The 20,132-nt window shown below is 31.6% G+C and overlaps 2 protein-coding genes and 1 long non-coding RNA gene across 6 annotated transcripts; 1 reads left to right on the top strand and 2 right to left on the bottom strand.

Annotated features, from left to right (window-relative positions):
* Positions 1-436: 436 nt before the first annotated feature.
* On the bottom strand, positions 437-5,964 carry LOC123893859 (protein TOPLESS-like). Its single transcript, XM_045943679.1, has 10 exons — positions 5,891-5,964; positions 4,840-5,019; positions 3,805-3,918; positions 3,372-3,543; positions 3,117-3,216; positions 2,429-2,457; positions 1,239-1,379; positions 806-907; positions 515-697; positions 437-469 (listed from the first exon to the last, which is right to left on the bottom strand). The coding sequence occupies exons 1-10, from the start codon at positions 5,962-5,964 to the stop codon at positions 437-439; spliced, it is 1,128 nt and encodes a 375-aa protein (XP_045799635.1).
* Positions 5,965-7,176: 1,212 nt separating this feature from the next.
* LOC123915410 lies at positions 7,177-10,817 on the top strand. 4 transcript variants are annotated; one of them, XR_006811865.1, is made up of 6 exons: positions 7,177-7,769; positions 8,106-8,252; positions 8,350-8,414; positions 8,583-8,652; positions 9,826-10,309; positions 10,498-10,817. It is a non-coding gene; the product is annotated as an uncharacterized LOC123915410 (long non-coding RNA). The 4 variants fall into 4 exon arrangements; XR_006811863.1 differs by having other exon boundaries at positions 9,826-10,386; XR_006811862.1 differs by having other exon boundaries at positions 7,180-7,769; positions 9,826-10,261.
* A 2,384-nt stretch (positions 10,818-13,201) lies between these two features.
* On the bottom strand, positions 13,202-19,925 carry LOC123915402 (hydroxyproline O-galactosyltransferase HPGT2). Its single transcript, XM_045966521.1, has 12 exons — positions 19,645-19,925; positions 19,496-19,559; positions 18,915-18,964; positions 18,420-18,607; positions 17,398-17,458; positions 17,216-17,288; positions 16,759-16,882; positions 16,566-16,653; positions 15,943-15,993; positions 14,272-14,343; positions 13,973-14,085; positions 13,202-13,614 (listed from the first exon to the last, which is right to left on the bottom strand). Exons 1-12 carry the CDS (start codon positions 19,773-19,775, stop codon positions 13,592-13,594), a joined length of 1,038 nt encoding a protein of 345 aa, XP_045822477.1. The 5' UTR covers positions 19,776-19,925; the 3' UTR covers positions 13,202-13,591.
* Between the last annotated feature and the right edge of the window lie 207 nt (positions 19,926-20,132).

Below are 20,132 nucleotides of genomic sequence, written 5' to 3'. Positions count from 1 at the left end.
TTGGACCAAGATCAAATGACTTATGTTTTGATGTTGTTACATTTGTAAAACTATGAGAATGAAAAACATGTATGGATTCTCTTCGGCGACAAATTGCACGGTGTAGTCTGTTTGATTTATAGAGAAAATCTAAATTATTTTCTCTTTGAATCAAACAGCTTTGCAGCAAGTTGCACCGTGCAGTCGCAATAGAGGATCTACGTTCTTTTTAAAAATATCTAGAATAAATGAAAAGGAAATTCAACATTTGTTATCATATCATATAAATATAATATAAGAAAATAACAACATTTAGAAATTTTGTAGAAATGAATGCCACATGATCAAGGAAACAGATATGTTGCAGTTACTGTTTTCGTCCGTCCAATCATAATCAATGGTCAAGATTGATTTTCGTATGTTTAATTTAGACCGCATGATATCAAATCAACGACTACTATACATTACTGCATATGACTGTGGCATTTCCCTACAGCAGGAAATCCAGATCCCATAACTCTATCTATAAAATTACCTTAAATGTGACCATATTGAACAAAGTAGTCATCCCTCCTGATGTTGAAATGAGATATGTATCCCTTTTTGAAATAGCAAAACATGAAACTAAATCTTCAACATTGGCATGTTTAAGGTCATTCCTCATAAATTCCAAATTACTTTTTGGATGCCACAATTGAGGACAAACTTGTGTTGATGCCTTCAAATAATAGTAGAGTAGTTATTAAAAACAAAATATCAAAAGAGATAAAAGAAATTGAATAAAAAAGGTAAAAATAAAATATCAAAAGAAATTGAATATTAGTACCAAATCATTGCCAGCATTTGGCCAAACCCAAAGTGGATGAGCACCATTTGATGTCAATGCAATAATGCCATTTCCAGCAAATGTGTAAGCGAGTCTAGCAATCTGCGTAATAAAAAGTATGTATTGACGATGTAAATTTTTGTAAGATAATATTCAATTATATTTCACTATTATACCGCGTTAAAAAAAATTGTAGTTTCAAGATGGTAGCAAATTCTTTATCAATATTTTTTTTGGGTTTTAAATTCTTTATCAATATTTGTCAAAAAAATAATTCTTTATCAATATATTACTAAGACACACATTAAAGATTAAAAGGATTATGATAAGTTGTGTTTTTTTGGTGCTAGTGATATTTCTTTATTTATTTATTTTGATTTAATGTTCTAAGTACCATGACTATAAATAAATAAATGATATATAAATGTCATACCTTGCCTCTTTCTGAATGTTTAGGGAGTAGCAACATCTGACATTGAGATGGTGAGGAAATATGAACTATACCCTTTGATACTTTGACGGATTTTTCAATAAACTCAGATTTTATGTCCTCCAAAGTTTTTGAGCAGATACTCTAAAAGAAAAAATTTATCATAAGAAATTTGTAGTTGTAGTTGTAGTGTATAATTTTAATTATAATAATATGTAAAAGAAATGTCTAGACAGGAAAGCTTATAAATTTTGGGTGTGTTTGGTAACACAAATAAGCTAGCTTATAGCTTATTATATGAGCTTATAAGCTTGTTTCAAAAAATTAGAGGTGTTTGGTAACAAACTTTTTGTACTAGCTTATAGCTTTTTTTCAGATGCTATTTCAAGTAGCATTTGAGCTTATAGCTTATAGCTTTTTACACTTTATTCCATTTTTACCCTTTAATTTAATAACTACCCACTCTAAAAAATAAACTACCCACTATAAGTTATGTAATTTTATATTTAATAACCACTTTAAAAGCTAATTTTACCAAACACTTTAGTTTCAATAAGCTAGCTTTTCAGCTATCAGCTATAAGCTAGCTTTTCAGCTATCAGCTAGCTTATCAGCTATCAGCTAGCTTATAGCTTATCTTTACCAAACAGAACCTTTGTATATTAACGTACCAGTTAACACTACATTTCATAAATAAATACAAAAAACACTATAATTCCTAGGTAAAAAGAATATTTAGTAGAACATTAAAATCACTTAAAATTATTTAAGATTTTAAACTGCGGTTGCAATTTTTTACCAATGTAGCAATGTCAATGTGGTCTAAATTTTGCCGTTCAAAAAAAATGCGGTCTAAAGTTTTTAATATTGTTGCGGAATGCAATTTTTTTTAAAGCAAGTTGCGGAATGCAATTTAAAACAATGATAACTGAGATTAATTAATTTAATCTTTTTTATAAACTTTTATAAAAAGAGGATTTAAAGATAAACAAGATCTCTTGACCCAAAAAAAAGATAAACAAGATCTTAATAATATACAGACAAAAACCCTTTTCAAACCTAAAACAAGTCAAATATAATATAATAAGAGCACAAATAATTCAATATTATTGTTTGCTTAAAAAAAATTCAATATAAAAATATGTTCTACAATCTCAAACTAATAGGTTTAAAGAAGATTTTATCCAACTGACCTCATTAGGAACCCCAGCATTATTCAAATCTGCATAAAAGGTCATGGAAAATTACATCATAAGGGCATAAGCTCAATTGAAAGAAAAATCATATTGTCAAGAGGACAAATTAAAATTTAATTTAGTATAATAAATGTTAAGTAGTAATGAGTAACGCTAATCTCTTCTATAATTATGCTAAATGACTCGAGAGCTGTCAAAACGGGTTATCCAGCCTGTTTTGGGTCGGCCATAATGGACTTTGTGTTTTATCAGATCAGACTACAAAATCCTATGAAAATATGGGCTCTAAAAGTGAAGCCCGAGCTCGGTCCTTATGGGTTGCGGGCTTAACGGGCCAATCCATATTTATATTATATTTTAAAAAAATTACCATAAAAAAATTAAAATTTTTGTTGCCAAATGTAATTTTTTTTTACATGCTTTATTTTATATGTGAACAATAAATTACTCTAGCACATATTTTTAAACAGATCTTTTAGGGCCGGATTGAAAAGCTCTTGAAAAATTCGGACAATTTTTTTAAAACTCAAGCCTATATTTTGTCAGACTTGACAGGTCGGCCCATATGAGCTACCCTATTTTGACAGCACGAGCGATAACATGCCTCAAACACTCAAACATCTATCTAATAATAATAATAATTGCGGGATAGCAATTTTTGATGAAGAATTATTAAAGTCCATACCTTGATTTATTGAAGCAGAAGTAGATGGTCTAGAATGATGGACATTAACATGATTCATAAAGATGCCCTGTTCTGGAGCAGCTGGAACACTAATTTGATGCTGCAAATTTAATCTAACAAATTGTACAATAAATAAGTTTTCTAATACAATATGTGCCAAGAAAAATATGGAGTTTTTTGCATGCATGTCAAGTACTATAAATTAATTTCCTCAAAAAAAAAAAAAACTATAAATTATAAGAAGAAAAAAATAGAAAAAGTGTGGAACCTTTCAACTAGAAGATGCTTTAAACTCTGACTTTGAATGGCAGGGAATTTCAATTTTCCATCTAGCATAGGATGTTTCTCTATGATTTCCCTAATTTCATTCATCACATTCTTTCTTCCATAAATTGCATCTTGATAAGTTGAAAGTGATTTATGTTCCCTAATCAGATTGAGGGAAAAAAGTTAAGCACATAACGAATGATTCAATTCAAACTTCATCACCAAGATGAATATTAATTAAAGGCTTAAATATCTCTTTGATCACTTAATTTATTTTAAAAAGTTCATTTAAAATCGATCAATTTGATTTCTTTACTTATGTAAGTTAAAGAATTAAATTGATCAAATTTTAAATAATCAATGAGCTTTTAAAATAAATTAAAATAGCAAAGAAATATTTAAATTCAACATTGAATTATACCTTATATTGTTAAGTGTCAAAAGTTGAGTCATGTCTTTAAAAACTTCTTCATTCTCTAGGCTGAAGACTTTCAGATCCTTCATGAGGATTTCTAAAGCCTTGCCACGATCATTGCTGATGAAATATGACAAAAAAAAGTTGGAATAAGAAGAGAGATATATATTATGATTTATAATGAATAACATAATACTGTATTAGAATTAGAAACATAGACAACTTTGAAAAATAAATAATAAAGAAACAGAAAATTTTACTTTCATCCTTATTGTTTTTTCTTGTAATATATTAATCAATGTGGTCCACTTTTAGACATAATTTTTTTAACTCGATATATGGTTGGTACAAAAACGATTAATTTGAGAGACATTACCATCCATTAACACTTAACAGATGTTAGGTTTTTTAAGTGGTTAAAAATTTCACCCTTAAGTAGATGAGTGATGTGTCCGAAATTCGAACCCCGACTTCTGTATATAAAATACAATGTTCTTACCACCTGAGCTAAGCTCATGTAGATACAAGAGTTAGAGTTTTACTCTATACGAACTGATTCCAACCAGAAAGTGACACCAAAAAAATTTGATCTACCGTAACATATTGGGACCGTCCAATTTGAAAACGACAGTTGAGATTGTTTTTACATAATATTAGTGATGTATGATATATACCGTCCGATTTAAAATCACTTATTGTGATCTTACTTCGTTAAACTGTGTTAATGCAAGTAATCTGGATCCAACTAATCCATGTGGGGGAAACAGATTTCCTGAGTAGAACGCTGTAATTAATTTCAACCGCCAATCTAAAATCAACGGCTAAGATTGCTTTAATACAAGAAAACACAATTTTTAATTTTATCCGTCCGATCTGATATCAACGGTCCAAATTAAAAACTACGTGAAGTAGTTAGGGAATTCGGGTCCCAGATGTCTACGAACCAACCTGTGCTTCGGCTTTCGCTCTTTCATCAACCATCACTGTCTGGGCCGTCATTTCAACATAAATTAATATTATGAGCATAAAATGATTAATTACCTGTCCAGTGCCTCAAGGTATTTTTGTTTTCTTAATTCAAAGTATATTTTGATAGAGAATTTACTGTCTTCAAGTTTCATGAATCCAGAAAGATATTTCTCAGCCTCATCCCACTTGCCATTAAGTACCATTTCCTCAAGATACTTACAGTCGAAGTACAACCCAGTTTCACGCCCAAACCTATAAATTAACAAAATAAAAAAAAAAAAAAAAGTAAATAATGATAAACGCCAAATTAATAATCATATTGACTATGGTATAAAAAAAAATAGAAAAAACAAAAGTCTTTGGACATAACCTAACAAGAAAAACAGTAACATAACATCGATCGGCGTCAAACATGTCAATAGTGATAATAATTCATTAAAATAAATAAATATATATTTCAATATTATGATGTCGGCGTCAAACACCGACGCGTATCCGACATTAGAGAACACATAATTTAAGAAGTGTTCGAACTTCATAGATTCTATGATTTTTAAAATTGTTTTGACAATTACGGTAAAACCTTGATTACGACAAAGATCAACTCGTCACCATCATTGCTCGAAAACAATTCTGATAGACGCATATCATAAACAACATTGGGTTATTACAAATATCATGTAATGGTGCTATTGATATATCTTGGGACATAATAACCTAACAAGGAAAACAGTAACATCGGTGTCAAACGGCGTCAAACATAACGGAAAACAATAACATCGGTGTCAAACATGTCGATATTAATAATAATTTTTTTTTAAAAAATAATTCATATAATTATAGACGTCAGTGTACACCGACGTGTGTCCAACATCGGAGCGCATATAATCTAAGAAGTGCTCGTTCGTACTTCATAGATTTATAGTTTTTTAAATTGTTTTCTTCTTTAACTTTGAGACAATTACGGTAAAACCTTGATTATGACAAAGATCAAATCGTCGCTGACAAAGATCAAATCGCCGCAATTATTACTCAATTTTTTTTAAAAGAGACGCATATCAGAAACAACATTCAGGTATTAAAAACAAAATATAAAAAATTGACAAAAGAAATAGACACATACGTCTGTGCTGTTTCCATTAAACCTTCCTCCTGAAAATGTTGTAACACTAAGAACATTAGTTCTTCTTTAGACATCTTGATAATACTAAAGTATCTCAGAAGTGTCTGCACATAATGTACGGTGTGGTAAGGTATTTATATGTAATAAGTAATCACGGTGACATAAAAAAAATTAATATCACAAACAAAATCCTAAATTCCTAATCATACCATATATTTAAAATACATTGAATCTAGCTAAATCTTAATATATTTTATTTTTTATGAGAATATATTAATAAATTATAACCTTATTTAAAGTTTATGAATTAATTCCTAAAATTGATCGAACTCTAAATAAGGTAAATTTAAATTTTAAAAAAAGTACAAATTTTATTTTTTACCAAAAAAAAAAGATTATATTCTTTCTCATATTAACATTAATAATTCAAAATCAATTTAAATATTTGTCAAACAAGGTCAATTTTTTTTTTTTATTATTAACCCTTTAGTTTTCAAGAAAAGGGACCGGTAATATAGAGTTCGACTGCGAAGTAAGTAAAGTCTGATTAATAATTTTATTCCACCACCAATATTCGGTCCACTGGACCACCTAATCTGGTCTGGGGTCAGTTCTAGTATCAAGTAGTTTCAGCTCCCTCCCGTTCGCAGTTGCGGGGGATCGAACCATGCTCTTCCATACCGAGTCCAGCACCAATCATCACCGAACCAACTAACGATTGATAAGTCTGACTAATAATTGTTTCCACTAGGAATCAAACAAACAAAGTTAAATTTGATACTATATAAAAATAAATAGGGGGCTGGAACCACTTGATGTCAGAACTAACCTCCGAACCAGATTAAACTGGTGGTGAAAGAAAAAAAGTAAAATAATAATAATAGTTTCTTTTTTTAATAATAAAATAAAATCTTTGTTTGATTAAATAAAATATCTTTGTAACTTTCTACCTTTTTTATTGTAAAAAAATAACTTTTGTGACAAATCAATGTTTGTAAATAAAAAAACAAATGTTCGCAATATCTTTACTAGCATCTTTTGTTCAATTTAGTAGAAAGTTCAATATCGTTTTTATTATCTTTTTACCTAAAGGGTTCTGCTAACATGTGCCCTAAAGGCACATTTTAAGGTGTATTTAATTAACTAATATCTCATTTAATATATTTTAAAAATAGCAATAATCAACTTTATTAATTAAAAGATATAGTTCATTATATTTATTACCCATTTAAAAAAATTGCAAAGGCAAAATATGATACTTCACTAGTACAAATATGACATATTACACATCATGTTTACATCTGACGAGCATATGTCAGATGTAAAAGGCAATATGGAGTAGCCTTTTCATCTGGCTTCAATATCCACAGATGTGAAAAATAAATAGAAAAGACTTTTTACATCTGACTTCAATGTACCAGAAGCATAACTAAACGCGGTGGCAATACTGTAATTATCTCGAAAATTGTCTAAAATAAATATATATCTGGGCAAATATATCCTCAGATGTAACAAGTCAGGTTGAGTAAATAAAAAAAAAAAATTGGAACCAAATAATTGATTCAAGTGCAAAACACTCTCAGACGCGTACCTACACTCAAATATAACACTCTCTCTCTCGATGTCAAGAACAAAACCGAAGAACAAACCCAAACCCTCGATTCGTCTCGATTCCTCTCTCGATTCGACAATCTCTCACTCTCACTGTCACTCGTCCTCTCTCACTCATTCTCTCGATCTCGATTTCGTCCTCTCTCTCACAGTGGTTCTCTCGATCTGGATCTCGAACCCTAAGCCCCAAATCGAAGCTCAGTGAAACAAATTGAAGCTTCTCTCAGATTGTTATCGTTCCTCTCCCTACAACTGAAAACACAAACAGGTACTGATTCTATTCTCAAATTTTTTAATTTCTTTTTGTTTGGTTAAAGACTGAATTCTAATTATTATCATTATATATCTTTGATGATGATTATTATCATAATAATATGTAATTTTTGGGGTTTTATGTCCTGCTGATGTGCGTTTTTTGTTTGGTTTTATGTGCGTTTTTTTGGGGTTTTTATCTTATTGTTCTGCTTTTGGTTTGTGGGCGTGTTGCCCTGGTAGTCTCTTTTTTATGTTTCTCTTTTTTATTGACATTAAAAACCTAAATGTTGTGTTTTGGGATCATTTATAATTTTCTAAAACCCTACTAATTACTACTTTTGTTTTGCAGGTAAAAATACACAAGTTACTTTTAGAATCAAGATTCAGGACGAAAAAGAAGGAGGAAGCAGATCTGTTTTTTGTTCCATCTTATGTTAAATGTGCACGTATGATGGGTGGACTTAACGACAAAGAAATTAATAACACTTTTGTTAAAGTAAAAAACTCTTTCGTTTCAATTTAAAGTGTATTGCTAATGTTCTAAATGAATCTTAGGAATTACTTAGCTGAAATTCTGTTTATGTGATGATTAGGTTATTAGCCAAATGCCTTATTTTCGGTTATCTGGAGGCAGGAACCACATATTTGTTTTCCCAAGGTAATAATGCTGGTGATGGTTTTATTTTTTGCATTGTGAAAAGCATGTGGCATTTGTGTTTAATAGGTTAATACGAGTATCGATGTTATGTTTCTTTATATGAATTTAGACATTGCTAAGGTTTCCTATTAGCTAATATACATGCTTTGTTAATTGCTTTGTTTTTAGTGGAGCTGGTGCTCACTTGTTCAAGTCTTGGGCAACATATATAAATCGCTCCATTATTCTTACACCTGAGGTGAACTTTTACTTTTCCTCATAGTTTTATAGGTTTTATCAAAGGTTTTAAGTTATGGTTGCTTGCTTTATGAAAATAATCGAAAATGTGGTTAGTTAGGCTGCAATTGTAGTTGTGAAGATGAGAAATCTAGGTGTTTTGGTCGCAATTTTGGTTGTGAACCACAACTTAAATTGTTGGTTTTGTATGTTTACCAGAAACACTGAAATGACAATTGTAAACCAAACTGTGTGTTACTGTTTGGTGTAATAATGTCTTTAGTAATTAGGAGATGGAATTATGTGAAGTTTGGAACAAGCTGAGGAAAGAAGTACCAAATGTAATGTATGTGATGTGAAACAGCAGGGAATAACAATGAGGCAAAACTTGAACATATCTCAACCTTCATTTTTACAGTGTTGGTTTTCATTTTGATTTTTCCTTTCTTTTTGTTGAACTGGCCAACTAGGGGTAAAAGTTAAAAGTTTCCGTGAACTGAGTAGTGATTACTCACCTTTGATTAAAAGAATTTAACATTCCTCTGTCCTGTAGTCATTCAGCTTTGATTAAATGAATTTAACAATCCTCTGTCCTGGCCATGAACGTGAAAGCCCTGGAGGATTTCATTCTAGAATATTGTATTGATATTTTGTTAGCAATGTTACATTTATAAAAAAATAAGCATTGGAGCAATGTTACGTTTTTTTGGTATGTTTCCTATACTTTTTTTAGTAAATACTAGTAAATTTGGTACTTAAATGTGTGAGAGACTTTCATTTCACTATAGGAACTGAATGTATTGAAATTACAAACAAATCCCCAAATTTTCTTTTCCTTTTTCAGGTGTGAGGGTCTGCAGCTTTTTTCTGTTTTTTTAGTTAGTTTTAGACTCTCTTTTTTTTTTTTTTACAAAAGAGATAGTTTTAGACTTTTAGTAGTCACAATTTGTTGAATTCTATTTTTGGTGAGTTTATCATGAAATTCTGTTTGCATGTTCTTTGTTGAATTCATATGAGAATTCCATTCCAATATCAATTTCTACAGCTTCCTCATTGCTTATATTTTTCCTCTTTGATTGCTTCCTAGACAGTATATGGACTATGTATATCTTAAATGATGTTTCAGGCAACTACAAGATACTGTTTTTATTTTACAAAATGAATTTATATGGACTTTCATTGATGTTGTTTTCAGGATTTTTAAACCTTGTTGAAGGAGAAAAACAAATTCAAACCTGGATGTTTTCAAGAAGGAGAAAGACAAATTCAAACCTGGATCTAAGGTAGAAGAAAATTAAGGGTTGTTTAAGAACAAGTGGAGTGGCAGCAAAAGCTGCGTTTCTGTTACTAAACAGCTCGTCTAGTGAGAAGCATCATCGCCTAGCGACGACAGCAGCGTGCTCTGCCTCTGTATGTTGTTCTTTCCCCTATCCAACCATTCTTGATCGTAGGTAAGCAAACTCAAGCTCTTTTCCTTCTCTCTAGGATTATTCTATTCTTTTGGTGTTACAAATATCACTAATCTCATTCTTGGTAATTATATGTGGCTTGTTTGGAGAAAGAGGCTGTGATTGAAGTATTTGGAGCTGAGAATTGAATGAAAATGGAAGGACATGGCCATTTGGAGAAAGGTATGAAATTGGAGATTGGTGATTGTTAGAGGAGTTTCATGGAAACTCGTAAGTACGAGTTTTGCTACCTTAGTTTCCCATAATTAATAAATGCACGACAACAATAGGATTTTATGGAATTTAGAGTGAGTTAAATTAAAAACCCAAATTTAACTCTACTGTAATTATAGTATATGATATAATGTCTATAGCTAATGAAATGGGACTGTAGGTGGTTAAATTATCAATTTTTGCAGAAAAACGCAGATTATGATGTTGCCGATGATGAGGCTTAGGAGCTAGCTAGGTTATGAATTGCGAAATAGCTGGGTAACTTGTTTTCTTGACCTATACAATCCCGAGGTAGATTATGATGTTGCCGATGATGAGGCTTAGGAGCTAGCTAGGTTAATTTGTGTGATGTTACAATGGATTCACATTAATTATGATGTTTTGAATTGTAATGACTTGTATTTTGCTTGAAAGTTATAACATTTTGGATGAATGAGTTGGTATTTTGCTTGAATTGTAATGACTTGGTATTTTATTTGAATTGTAATGACTTGGTTGAATGTAATTGTATTTTGGTTGAATGTTGAATTGTAATGCTATTTTGGTTTTTTTTTAATTACAAAATAGGATTTAAAATATAAAAAAAAACGCAGGATTTTGAAAAAAAAATAAATAAATAAAGTTACTATTTCACATCTGGTGACTTGGTCAGATGTAAAAGGTCCAATTTAATTAAAAAAAACAAAATTGGTCAGCTGAAACACGAGAACAGAGGTAAAAGGGGATACTTTTACATCTGGCGAATGTCAGATGTAAAAAGCATAAACTTACTACTTCTCGTACGTCTACCTCTAACTATATTTTTTTTGCTACAAAGCTTTTTTTTTGGTCAAACTTTTTTTTTAAGTTGAAAACAATATTAAATTATACTAGTAAGTATTATAAAATTCTAAAACATATTAGCAATTCAAAAGCTAAAATAATACTAACAATCGTTACCATTACAACATAATACTATAATATTCGGTCTTGTTCACCGAGAAAAAATAAAAAACACAAGTTAGCATAAATCAAGTATTACCGGGAGTACATATAAGCCTAATTGTTAACAAACAAAAACAAAAATGGGAGTCATATAATTATGGTCGTATAATCAGACGCGTCATCATAAATCAAATTTGGCAGCATATAATATTTTTGTCTTTCCAATTCTTTTAAATAGGTAATAAATATAGTGGACCATATCTTTTAATTAATAAAGTTGATTATTACTATTTTTGAAATAAATTAAATAAAATATTAGTTAATTAAATGCACCTTAAAATGTGCTCTTGAGGCACATGTTAGCATTTGCCTTACCTAAAATAAGTGTTTTCCAATTTAGAGTATTGTCTTTTATATAGTAAGATAAATATATAAAGAAAGAATAAAGTAAAGCTTTCCTAAAGGGAAAATAGTTAATTATTTGAATACTTCTTCCTCTTTCCCTTCTTTTCAAGCTCTTTTTTAGGTTTTATGTGTGTTTTTTCTTTGTGATTTCTTTGCTTGGTGTTGTTTTAATCCCGTCTTTGTACGAAGTTGTTTATTTTGATTTCCCGTCTTAGTACGGTATTTGTCCCGTCTTAGTACGAACATTTAGCCATTTTATGTTATTAACTCGGATGTTGTGATATTGTTTGCAGATTCATCATTTTTACTTGATATGAACCATTAGACAAAAAAGGCTCCACCGGGGTTACAAAACAAAGGGATATTTTTTCTAGTTTGTACTCCCTAAACTTTGATCTTTTTAACTTTTTATTTTTGCCCTAAATCTCAAGTTCTTTTAAAAAATCAAAGTACATTAATGATATTTTACCATTTGTATTCTTACCAAAACTAGAAGTATTTATTAGAATACCAAAAAAAAAGTATTTATTAAATAAATTAAAGATAAGAATGATTTAACTTATCAAAATTTATTATTTCTCTGCAATCGAAAGGGGGCTGGAACTAATTGATGTCAGAACTAACCCTCAAACCAGAATTGACCTTCTTGGCGGGCTGGTTCAGCAGTTGGCCTGGTTGTTTGCTGTGTGTTGTTGTTGTTTAGGGGAGGCTTTTGTTGCTCTTGATGTTTTTTCCTCTCCTTGTTTCATGTACTTTTGTTCTCTTTGTATGGGTGACTGGTTTATCCATTTCCCCTCTAGTACATCTTGTAAAAGAGGTTGCTTTTAATAAAATTTATGCTGATTCAAAAAATAAAATGGTGGTGAAATAAAAAAAAAAATCTTAATACATTTGTCCAACTCTAAAAAGACCGAAAGTTTTATAGCATAAGAAATAAGTACAAATTTAGTGTAACCATGCACTTAAACTCTAGTGTTGAGTTTAATAAAAGACAATCAAATGAAGCAGCTATGTTGCAAGAGTAGCCACGTCTATAGCTAGCTCCAAGGTTTTTATTGATGTACCAACATATATCAACCATATTATTATTAATTACAAGCGTTATTCAAGCTCTTATTTTTGCTACTTTAGTTGCGACTTATATAGGTGAGTCCATGGAAGAACATCATTCACTAATTATCAAAATGATTATCTAACAATCCCCCACCATAATAATAAGTATAAAGTTTTTGTGTAGCATAATCGATCAACCGAGAAATTTTCTCACCCCCTACAAACCATATTATTATTAATGAAATGCTACGAGCACCTTTTAATAAAAAAAATGCACTTGTTTTAAAGAGGAATATATGAAGGGTCTGGGTCATGCTAAACAGTGCCTCGGGAACTTGTTAAGCATACCAAAAGATAAAAATAAAAGAAAAATTAATGTTGAAAAGATAACATTTTACATTTTCAATATATTAAATGCACAAGTTTCAAGACAAAATTTTCTTATTTATATACTTAACTGCTCAGGGACACTATTTATGAAAAATTAAGGAAAGCAAAGCACCACAATAAAAAGAAAGGAAAAATATAATTTGCTGCCTGTGGTTCAATGCATTAATACACAATATATTAATCGCATATGCTTTCTTTGAATTTCTCTTTTCAATATTTGATCATCAACTTAAGTTTTGTATATAGACAATAATAACAGAGGAAGACTATGATATCATAGCACTTCCAAAATATCAGGTGAGCTCTCTAATGGCTGAAGTCCGTCGATTTCGCTATTTTAACATCTAAAAGAATGAACAGATCACTGTAGGTATACAAAGTAGTTATATTGGTTGTCTGCGAAGCTCTCAATGGTGTATTCGATCAAAAAGCGTAAACATAATCTTCAACTGACATTGATCATCAGACTCCCAAACAAGTAGTGAAGGATGTGATCTCATCATCCAATCAAGCCACCGAGCATAACTTATCTGAAAATTGGGCACCATTAGTTAGGTAAGTTCAATTGTGAACTTAAGTAGCTGCAAAACACACTATATATTAAGGGATATGCACAATCAGTGTAAATTAGGCAACAAACACTTATATAACTGGTTTTTGATTTAAAAAATATATGATATGATAAATTGGGGGATTATCAACAAATTGGGGAATTATCAACGTTACGTTGACAGTGAATAACTCAATTTCTGCATCTCCCAATCTATTGAAGAAAGACGCATTAATTATTTTTTTCTTGATAGATTATTTTACCCAAGTACATTTTCATTTTCCACTGATGCAATGTCATAAAATAGTGACTGCAAAATATGAGGATTGGGATATCACCTTGGCTGATGCCACTGCAGCAAAGGCGACTGTCGTCAATATATGTTGATTGGATGCCCATCATCCATGATCCCAATGATGTATCATCATAGGCATAGGTCTTCAAAGATACACTGCATTTTGTTTTTGGATAGATCAAGATATATTACTAGATAGGAAGAAAAAATAGAAGAAAATATATTTTGAGAGAAAACAGAGTTATAACAAAAAGCGGCATTTAATATCATCAAGGCTAACATCATCACCGTCCGAATCCTTTGTATGAAACAGAACCTCCAAATAAGACATTGAGAACTAACCTGTTTATGTTAATGTACTGTGCTAAATTCTTTGAGAGTATAACAAGTGAACCAGCTGCATGTCGGAAATACCTAGAGACAAAATAACTCAATAGAGATCCACACTAGCAAAAATGAAACATTTCAATATGATCCATACTACTAAAACGTAAAAAGTTTCCATGCGCAATGTTTATACATAAAGAGACTTCTGTTAAAAGAATACACACACATTTTCCATCAGGAGTTATAATACTTGTTAACAAGTCCCACATCGGTTGCGATATGGCCTGACTAAGTGTTTATATACTAGAGGCAATCCTCACCTTACAAGCCGGTTTTGTAATGATGAGTTAGGCCCAATACTCAATTCTAAGATGGTATCAGAGCCTATCCACGATTCGCTGGGCCACTTCATCGGGCCGCCTGCAATCAGGTTTCTGATCGGGCCCTCCACCATTCATATCCGCGCCTCAAGCCCATAGCGCTTGGCGCGAGCGGGGGTGTTAAGAAGTCCCACATCGGTTGCGATATGGCCTGACTAAGTGTTTATATACTAGAGGCAATCCTCACCTTACAAGCCGGTTTTGTAATGATGAGTTAGGCCCAATACTCAATTCTAAGATGGTATCAGAGCCTATCCACGATTCGCTGGGCCACTTCGTCGGGCCGCCTGCAATCAGGTTTCTGATCGGGCCCTCCACCATTCATATCCGCGCCTCAAGCCCATAGCGCTTGGCGCGAGCGGGGGTGTTAAGAAGTCCCACATCGGTTGCGATATGGCCTGACTAAGTGTTTATATACTAGAGGCAATCCTCACCTTACAAGCTGGTTTTGTAATGATGAGTTAGGCCCAATACTCAATTCTAAGAATACTATACCAACCGATCTATAAAATAAAAGAACAGCAAAACATATTCGTTCATAAATATTCAGATATAATAGTACTTTGGAAGCAAGTGATGGGAATTATAAACATCAGTAAAGTAACATGTGATCTATACAGCAGATCGTTTATCATTGTTTCAAATGATAACTAGTATTATTGATCTGTGCCGGAGACGACGATAAAAAATACTAATGTACAAGGGATGACTCTTTTTTGATGCATGGGTAAGACTTTTATAAGAAAAATAAAAATTAAATCTGTCTTATGAGTGTTATTCATTATTTTGAAAAAGAAATTGGGAAACAGGGGAAATTTTATTAATCAAAGTGGCACTGAGGGGATTTACTCGGCATCTTGAGGTTCTCTCATGGACACTATTATTATTATACGCATATTCTAATCACATTTCTTATAATTATCGTGTATTGGAACAAGTTACCAAAAGTAAAAAAAAAAAAACTACAAGCAATGGATGTTACAAATAGGACACTAGTGCAGTCACTCCATTTATGCATACAATGTATTGTTTTTTTTTGAACGGCTTATGCATACAATGTATTGTTTTCCTTTCCTTCTAATGTTTGTTAGTACCTAGCACTGATGTGCTATATTGTGAAGACTGAAGATCATTATTTTACCCATTCAACGATAAAACAACAAAAGAATAATGTATTGGTTTCAATTTAAGATATATATTAAGGTATAATCACATTAAAGATTATTACTGAATAAAGATTATTACTGAATAAACAAAATAAAATAAACCACCAAATCCTTTCTCATTTAAAGGGTATATTACTTACGATTTTTCATCCCCAAATTTCCACCAGTCAGGTTCATACCAAAGCTTTCCCCTGAAAAAAACCAAAATAAGGAGCTTATAAGTTGAATCCAAAAATCTCAATTGAAAGATCAAACTTGTAAATAATTTACAAAACAAAATAAGATTGTAACTTTGATGTAGGAGAAAATAACAATCAATATTGTACCCAAAAAAAAATAACAATCAATAAAGAAATATAATTGTGTTCAGGGAGAAGAGATTAAATACATAACGACTCAAAATAAAAACATTCATTAGAAATTAACACATTTGATGGTAACCTCTAAACACCAGAGAATGCAGATTTTTTTAGAAAAATAAGACATGCCTAAAGACTTACAAAGAGATGAAAATTAAGATAAACAGTGACATCCATAGATGCAACTTCAGAATAATTTATTAAAATAAACAAAAACCTGCAGTAATAATTCTCAACACAAAAATGGATAATAGTGAATAAAATTCCCCAAGTTCAATTCAGAAAAATGAACAATTTTAGACAGCTTAAAGCAAAATCTTCTAGGACACAGAAAATAGAAAATATTTCCACAGAATTACTATGATAGATAAATAATCGGAATTAATTCAGATAAAGGAAAGTACTCTTCTGATATCACGTCTCCTGACTTCATGCATCCAATATATGCGCCATCCTGGCTACGGCGACGGTCAAGAAGTGCAATTAAACCCTCTGTTAGGCCAGTGAATAAAGGTAAGACTCAATTTCACATGGTAAATTATAGCTAGTTCAACAAAATCTCCTAAATATGTGCATTCATTATTAAACCATCTTTACCCAGATCAATGTCAATACTGTCATCGACTTTCACATAAAAATCAGCATCCCAGTTCTGAACTGCTGTACTAAAGAAGATTTTTGCTTTTTTAGGCAACTCTTCTTGAGCTTCTTCATGACTTTCCTATTGTAACAAAAACAAATGGTCAAGCTCTATACTAAGCTTGTTTAACAAGGTTCAATGACAAGGAAGCATGCTCAAATGAGCATATTTTATTTACAAAAAAGCATTGATAAACACAATGGTAAACAATTGCTCCCTAAGATTGAAATATTTAAGAAAAAATGTGAATTTTAAATGAGGGGGAATATTTCCAGCTTGCAGATACATGTATTAGGTAACCCTAAATGGTTAATACCCTAAATATTAAGCATCTATAAATAAGCCAAAGTTTAAAAACAATCCGGTGCTTCCTGTTTACTCACACAATCCAAAATAAAAGATAGCTTTACTTACAAGAATCAAGAAATCCTTTGTTGAGCGGTTTTCCTCATCAATATTGCGATCCAAGCTATCACCTCGATTAGCACTGTCAATTACAAATTTTTAGGTCAAAACAAAGTTCAAAACAGTTCTAGACTCTAGTTAAGATAATGAGATTAATATAATAGCCAGTAAGGATAAGTGCGTGGAGAAACCTCCGACCAATTACAAAACGTATGACCACTCCTCTTTCTTCAAGTTTTTTCAAGGCATCACCTGCCAAAAATGAGAAGAGAAAATGTCAGTGATATATATAACCTAAAAAGATAACCATCCAAATAATACTCAACTGAATCAAACCCAACATACTAGCCGAGAAGCATAAAAATCTCGATTAAAAGTTAACATTGAGGCTCTTGTGTAACTTAATATTAGATTTTCAGCCTTAGTTAAAAAAAATCATAATAGCATAACTGAATTAAATTTCCTTATTAGAGAAACACAAAAGAGTAGAGGTAAACCAACTGTTCATGTTCTTATTATTCAAAAAACTATGTAATATAACAAATCTAGCTGCGGTTTACTAAACCAATACTTTTAAAAAAAAACAAAAGCTTACTAAACCAATACAATAATAAAAATGTTGCATGAAACATGTGGATAATCTGAATATGAACAAAATAAGTAATAAAAAATTATCAAGGTATTTTAACACAATGCCTACAGTCCATTATATCTTTAACATTTGCTACATAACGTACTAAAACTTATCCTAGGGAAATAAAGATAGAAAACTAGAAGTCTTTAAACCATGAAAATGGCAATAAACCATCAACATATATATTAAAAACCAATCTTCAAGAAATTTTTAAGGATGCTAGAATCCCTCTCGATTTCAAATTAAGAGGCATAAAGTCACTCTCAAATTTAAATTGCAATTAAAATCACTGTCATCTACTAAAACAAACTACAAAAACAATCAAAGTCTACATCTCAGCCAATGAAAATGATCTCAGTAAAGATAAAGCAAAAGAGCATTGAGCCTTAGATGAAATGTCACCCAGTCCCTTGGAGTTGGACCAGAATCAATTCGCACGAATGCCACTTTGCCTCTACTTTAGCCTACCCTCTCTTTCACCACACAAAGTCTTACACCTCCTTCGTAACCAAAAAAAGATGACTCGAGAACAAAGAAATTCACATGAACTTGTGAATTTCAACCAAAATCCAAACATACCTCTAGGCATCCAAGACCCTCTGAATACATTCCTTTTCAATCGGCTTCCAAAACCAGTATACACTCCAATAACAGCAAGAAGCCTACGGTCAGCAGAGGCAGTTTGCAGCCGTTGGCCTTTGAGGTACCCTTGACTCTTGGCCAATGTCAATTCCATCTCAGCTTCCACAATTCTCTTCTCCAGATCCCTAATACACAACAACACATACATAAATCCCATAGAAAACAACATCATAGAAACCTGTGTTGTCAAATACATAGCGCTATAGCGTATAAGCAGAATTCGAACAAATTTCTATTGTTTTGCGATACGCTAATTAGTACAAAGTGTTGTCAAATAGTTGCAACTTGCAATAATCCAACGGAATTTGAACTAATTACTATTTTACGCGATCTGCAATTGACAACACCGACAAAAACAACCTAAATATCACCAAAAACCACAAATCAACCCAATTTTTTTAAAAAAATATAAACAAAAAAGAGCACAATTACCTGCATCCTAGTACCATTAACTTATCTTCCACCGTAAGAACCTTAGGTCTCTAGCAGCAAAAAAAAACGGCAATATCATAAGTTGATAGCAGAGACCAAAAACAATACTATATTTTCAAAATTGAGTAAACCACCGAATTAGTCCCTGACTTTGTAGAACACTCTCAAATAGGTTCCAGATTTTATGACTATCTCAAAAAGATCCCTGACTTTATTAATATGTCAAGTTAGTCCTTGCGTGTAGTTACTACCAATTAAGTCCCTATGTTTTAATAACTTAATATCAATTTGGTCCCCAGCGTTATCCAGTTCCTGTCAATTTAGTCTCTAGCATATTCTCGGAAGGACTAATATGAATTAAATTTGACGGAGTCAGGGACCTTTTTAAAATATTCGTAAAGTACCTACCTATTTGAGAGCATCCTGCAAATTCCGGGATCAAATTGGTGGTTGGTTACTAGTTTGAAAATTTGGATCATAAATCACGAGTACTCTATCTACCGTGTATCAACAAATCAATCAACAGGTAAAAGTAATAGATATATAGCAAACAAAAATGAATTTGAAAATAAGAAGTGAACCTGTGCTGAATTCTTCTTGAGAAGAGTAGCAAGTAAATTTCGATTCTCAGCATCTTGCCATAACCTAACATTGAAAGAAAATGAACGAAAACGATGATGATGAATTGAAAAGGTTTAAGAAGAATGAAGGATTGGATCGGAAAGAGAACCTGCCAGCGACGTAAAGCCAAGCAACACAAGAGAAGAAAGCTAAGAGGAGAGAAGATTTTGACGTTTGAACGACTTTGGATCTTCCTCCTCCTCGCTTCGCCGCCGTGGATGTCGTCGGCAATGTATCCATCTTAGTCGGAAATATTCAGTTCTGAGTTCAGGATTCAGAATTCCAATTGAAATGGATGCAAATCCTGAATCAATCAATCGACTCTGTCACTACAAACTAACGTATAGAAAGGGGTTTTATTTTTAAGATTTTGTTTATTTATTTTGTACCAAGGAAATAACTAAATTTAATTGTTTATATATTTTGTAAAAATAAAAAAAAAATTGTTAATTGTTACGGATAGTTAGTTGGTGCCGTGGTGCAGTGATTGATGTTTGGTTTAGAATGAAAAATCATAGTTTGATCCCTCAACTGTAATTGGAGGGGGTTAGAACTATCAAAATTGAACCCAAATCAAATTAGGCGATCTAGTGAACC

Source organism: Trifolium pratense, linkage group LG1 (genome assembly GCF_020283565.1).
Source record: "Trifolium pratense cultivar HEN17-A07 linkage group LG1, ARS_RC_1.1, whole genome shotgun sequence".
Lineage (NCBI taxonomy): Eukaryota > Viridiplantae > Streptophyta > Magnoliopsida > Fabales > Fabaceae > Trifolium > Trifolium pratense.
Note: the sequence above shows the minus strand (reverse complement) of the source record. Positions and strands in the feature narration are given on the sequence as shown.

Bases quoted from the DNA above. Each gene is read 5' to 3' on its own strand.
- LOC123893859 (XM_045943679.1), bottom strand. From the start codon at position 5,964: ATGTCTAAAGAAGAACTAATGTTCTTAGTGTTACAACATTTTCAGGAG. The intron at 3,919-4,839 runs GTAATTAATCAT...ATATTTCATCAG, and splicing joins TACCTTGAGGCACTGGACAG to CAATGATCGTGGCAAGGCTT. The intron at 1,380-2,428 runs GTCAGTTGGATA...TTTTTCTTTTAG, and splicing joins ATGCTGGGGTTCCTAATGAG to AGTATCTGCTCAAAAACTTT.
- LOC123915402 (XM_045966521.1), bottom strand. From the start codon at position 19,775: ATGGATACATTGCCGACGACATCCACGGCGGCGAAGCGAGGAGGAGGA. The intron at 14,344-15,942 runs GTAAGTAATATA...TTTTGTCTCTAG, and splicing joins AAATTTGGGGATGAAAAATC to GTATTTCCGACATGCAGCTG. The intron at 14,086-14,271 runs GTTAGTTCTCAA...AACAAAATGCAG, and splicing joins CAGTACATTAACATAAACAG to TGTATCTTTGAAGACCTATG.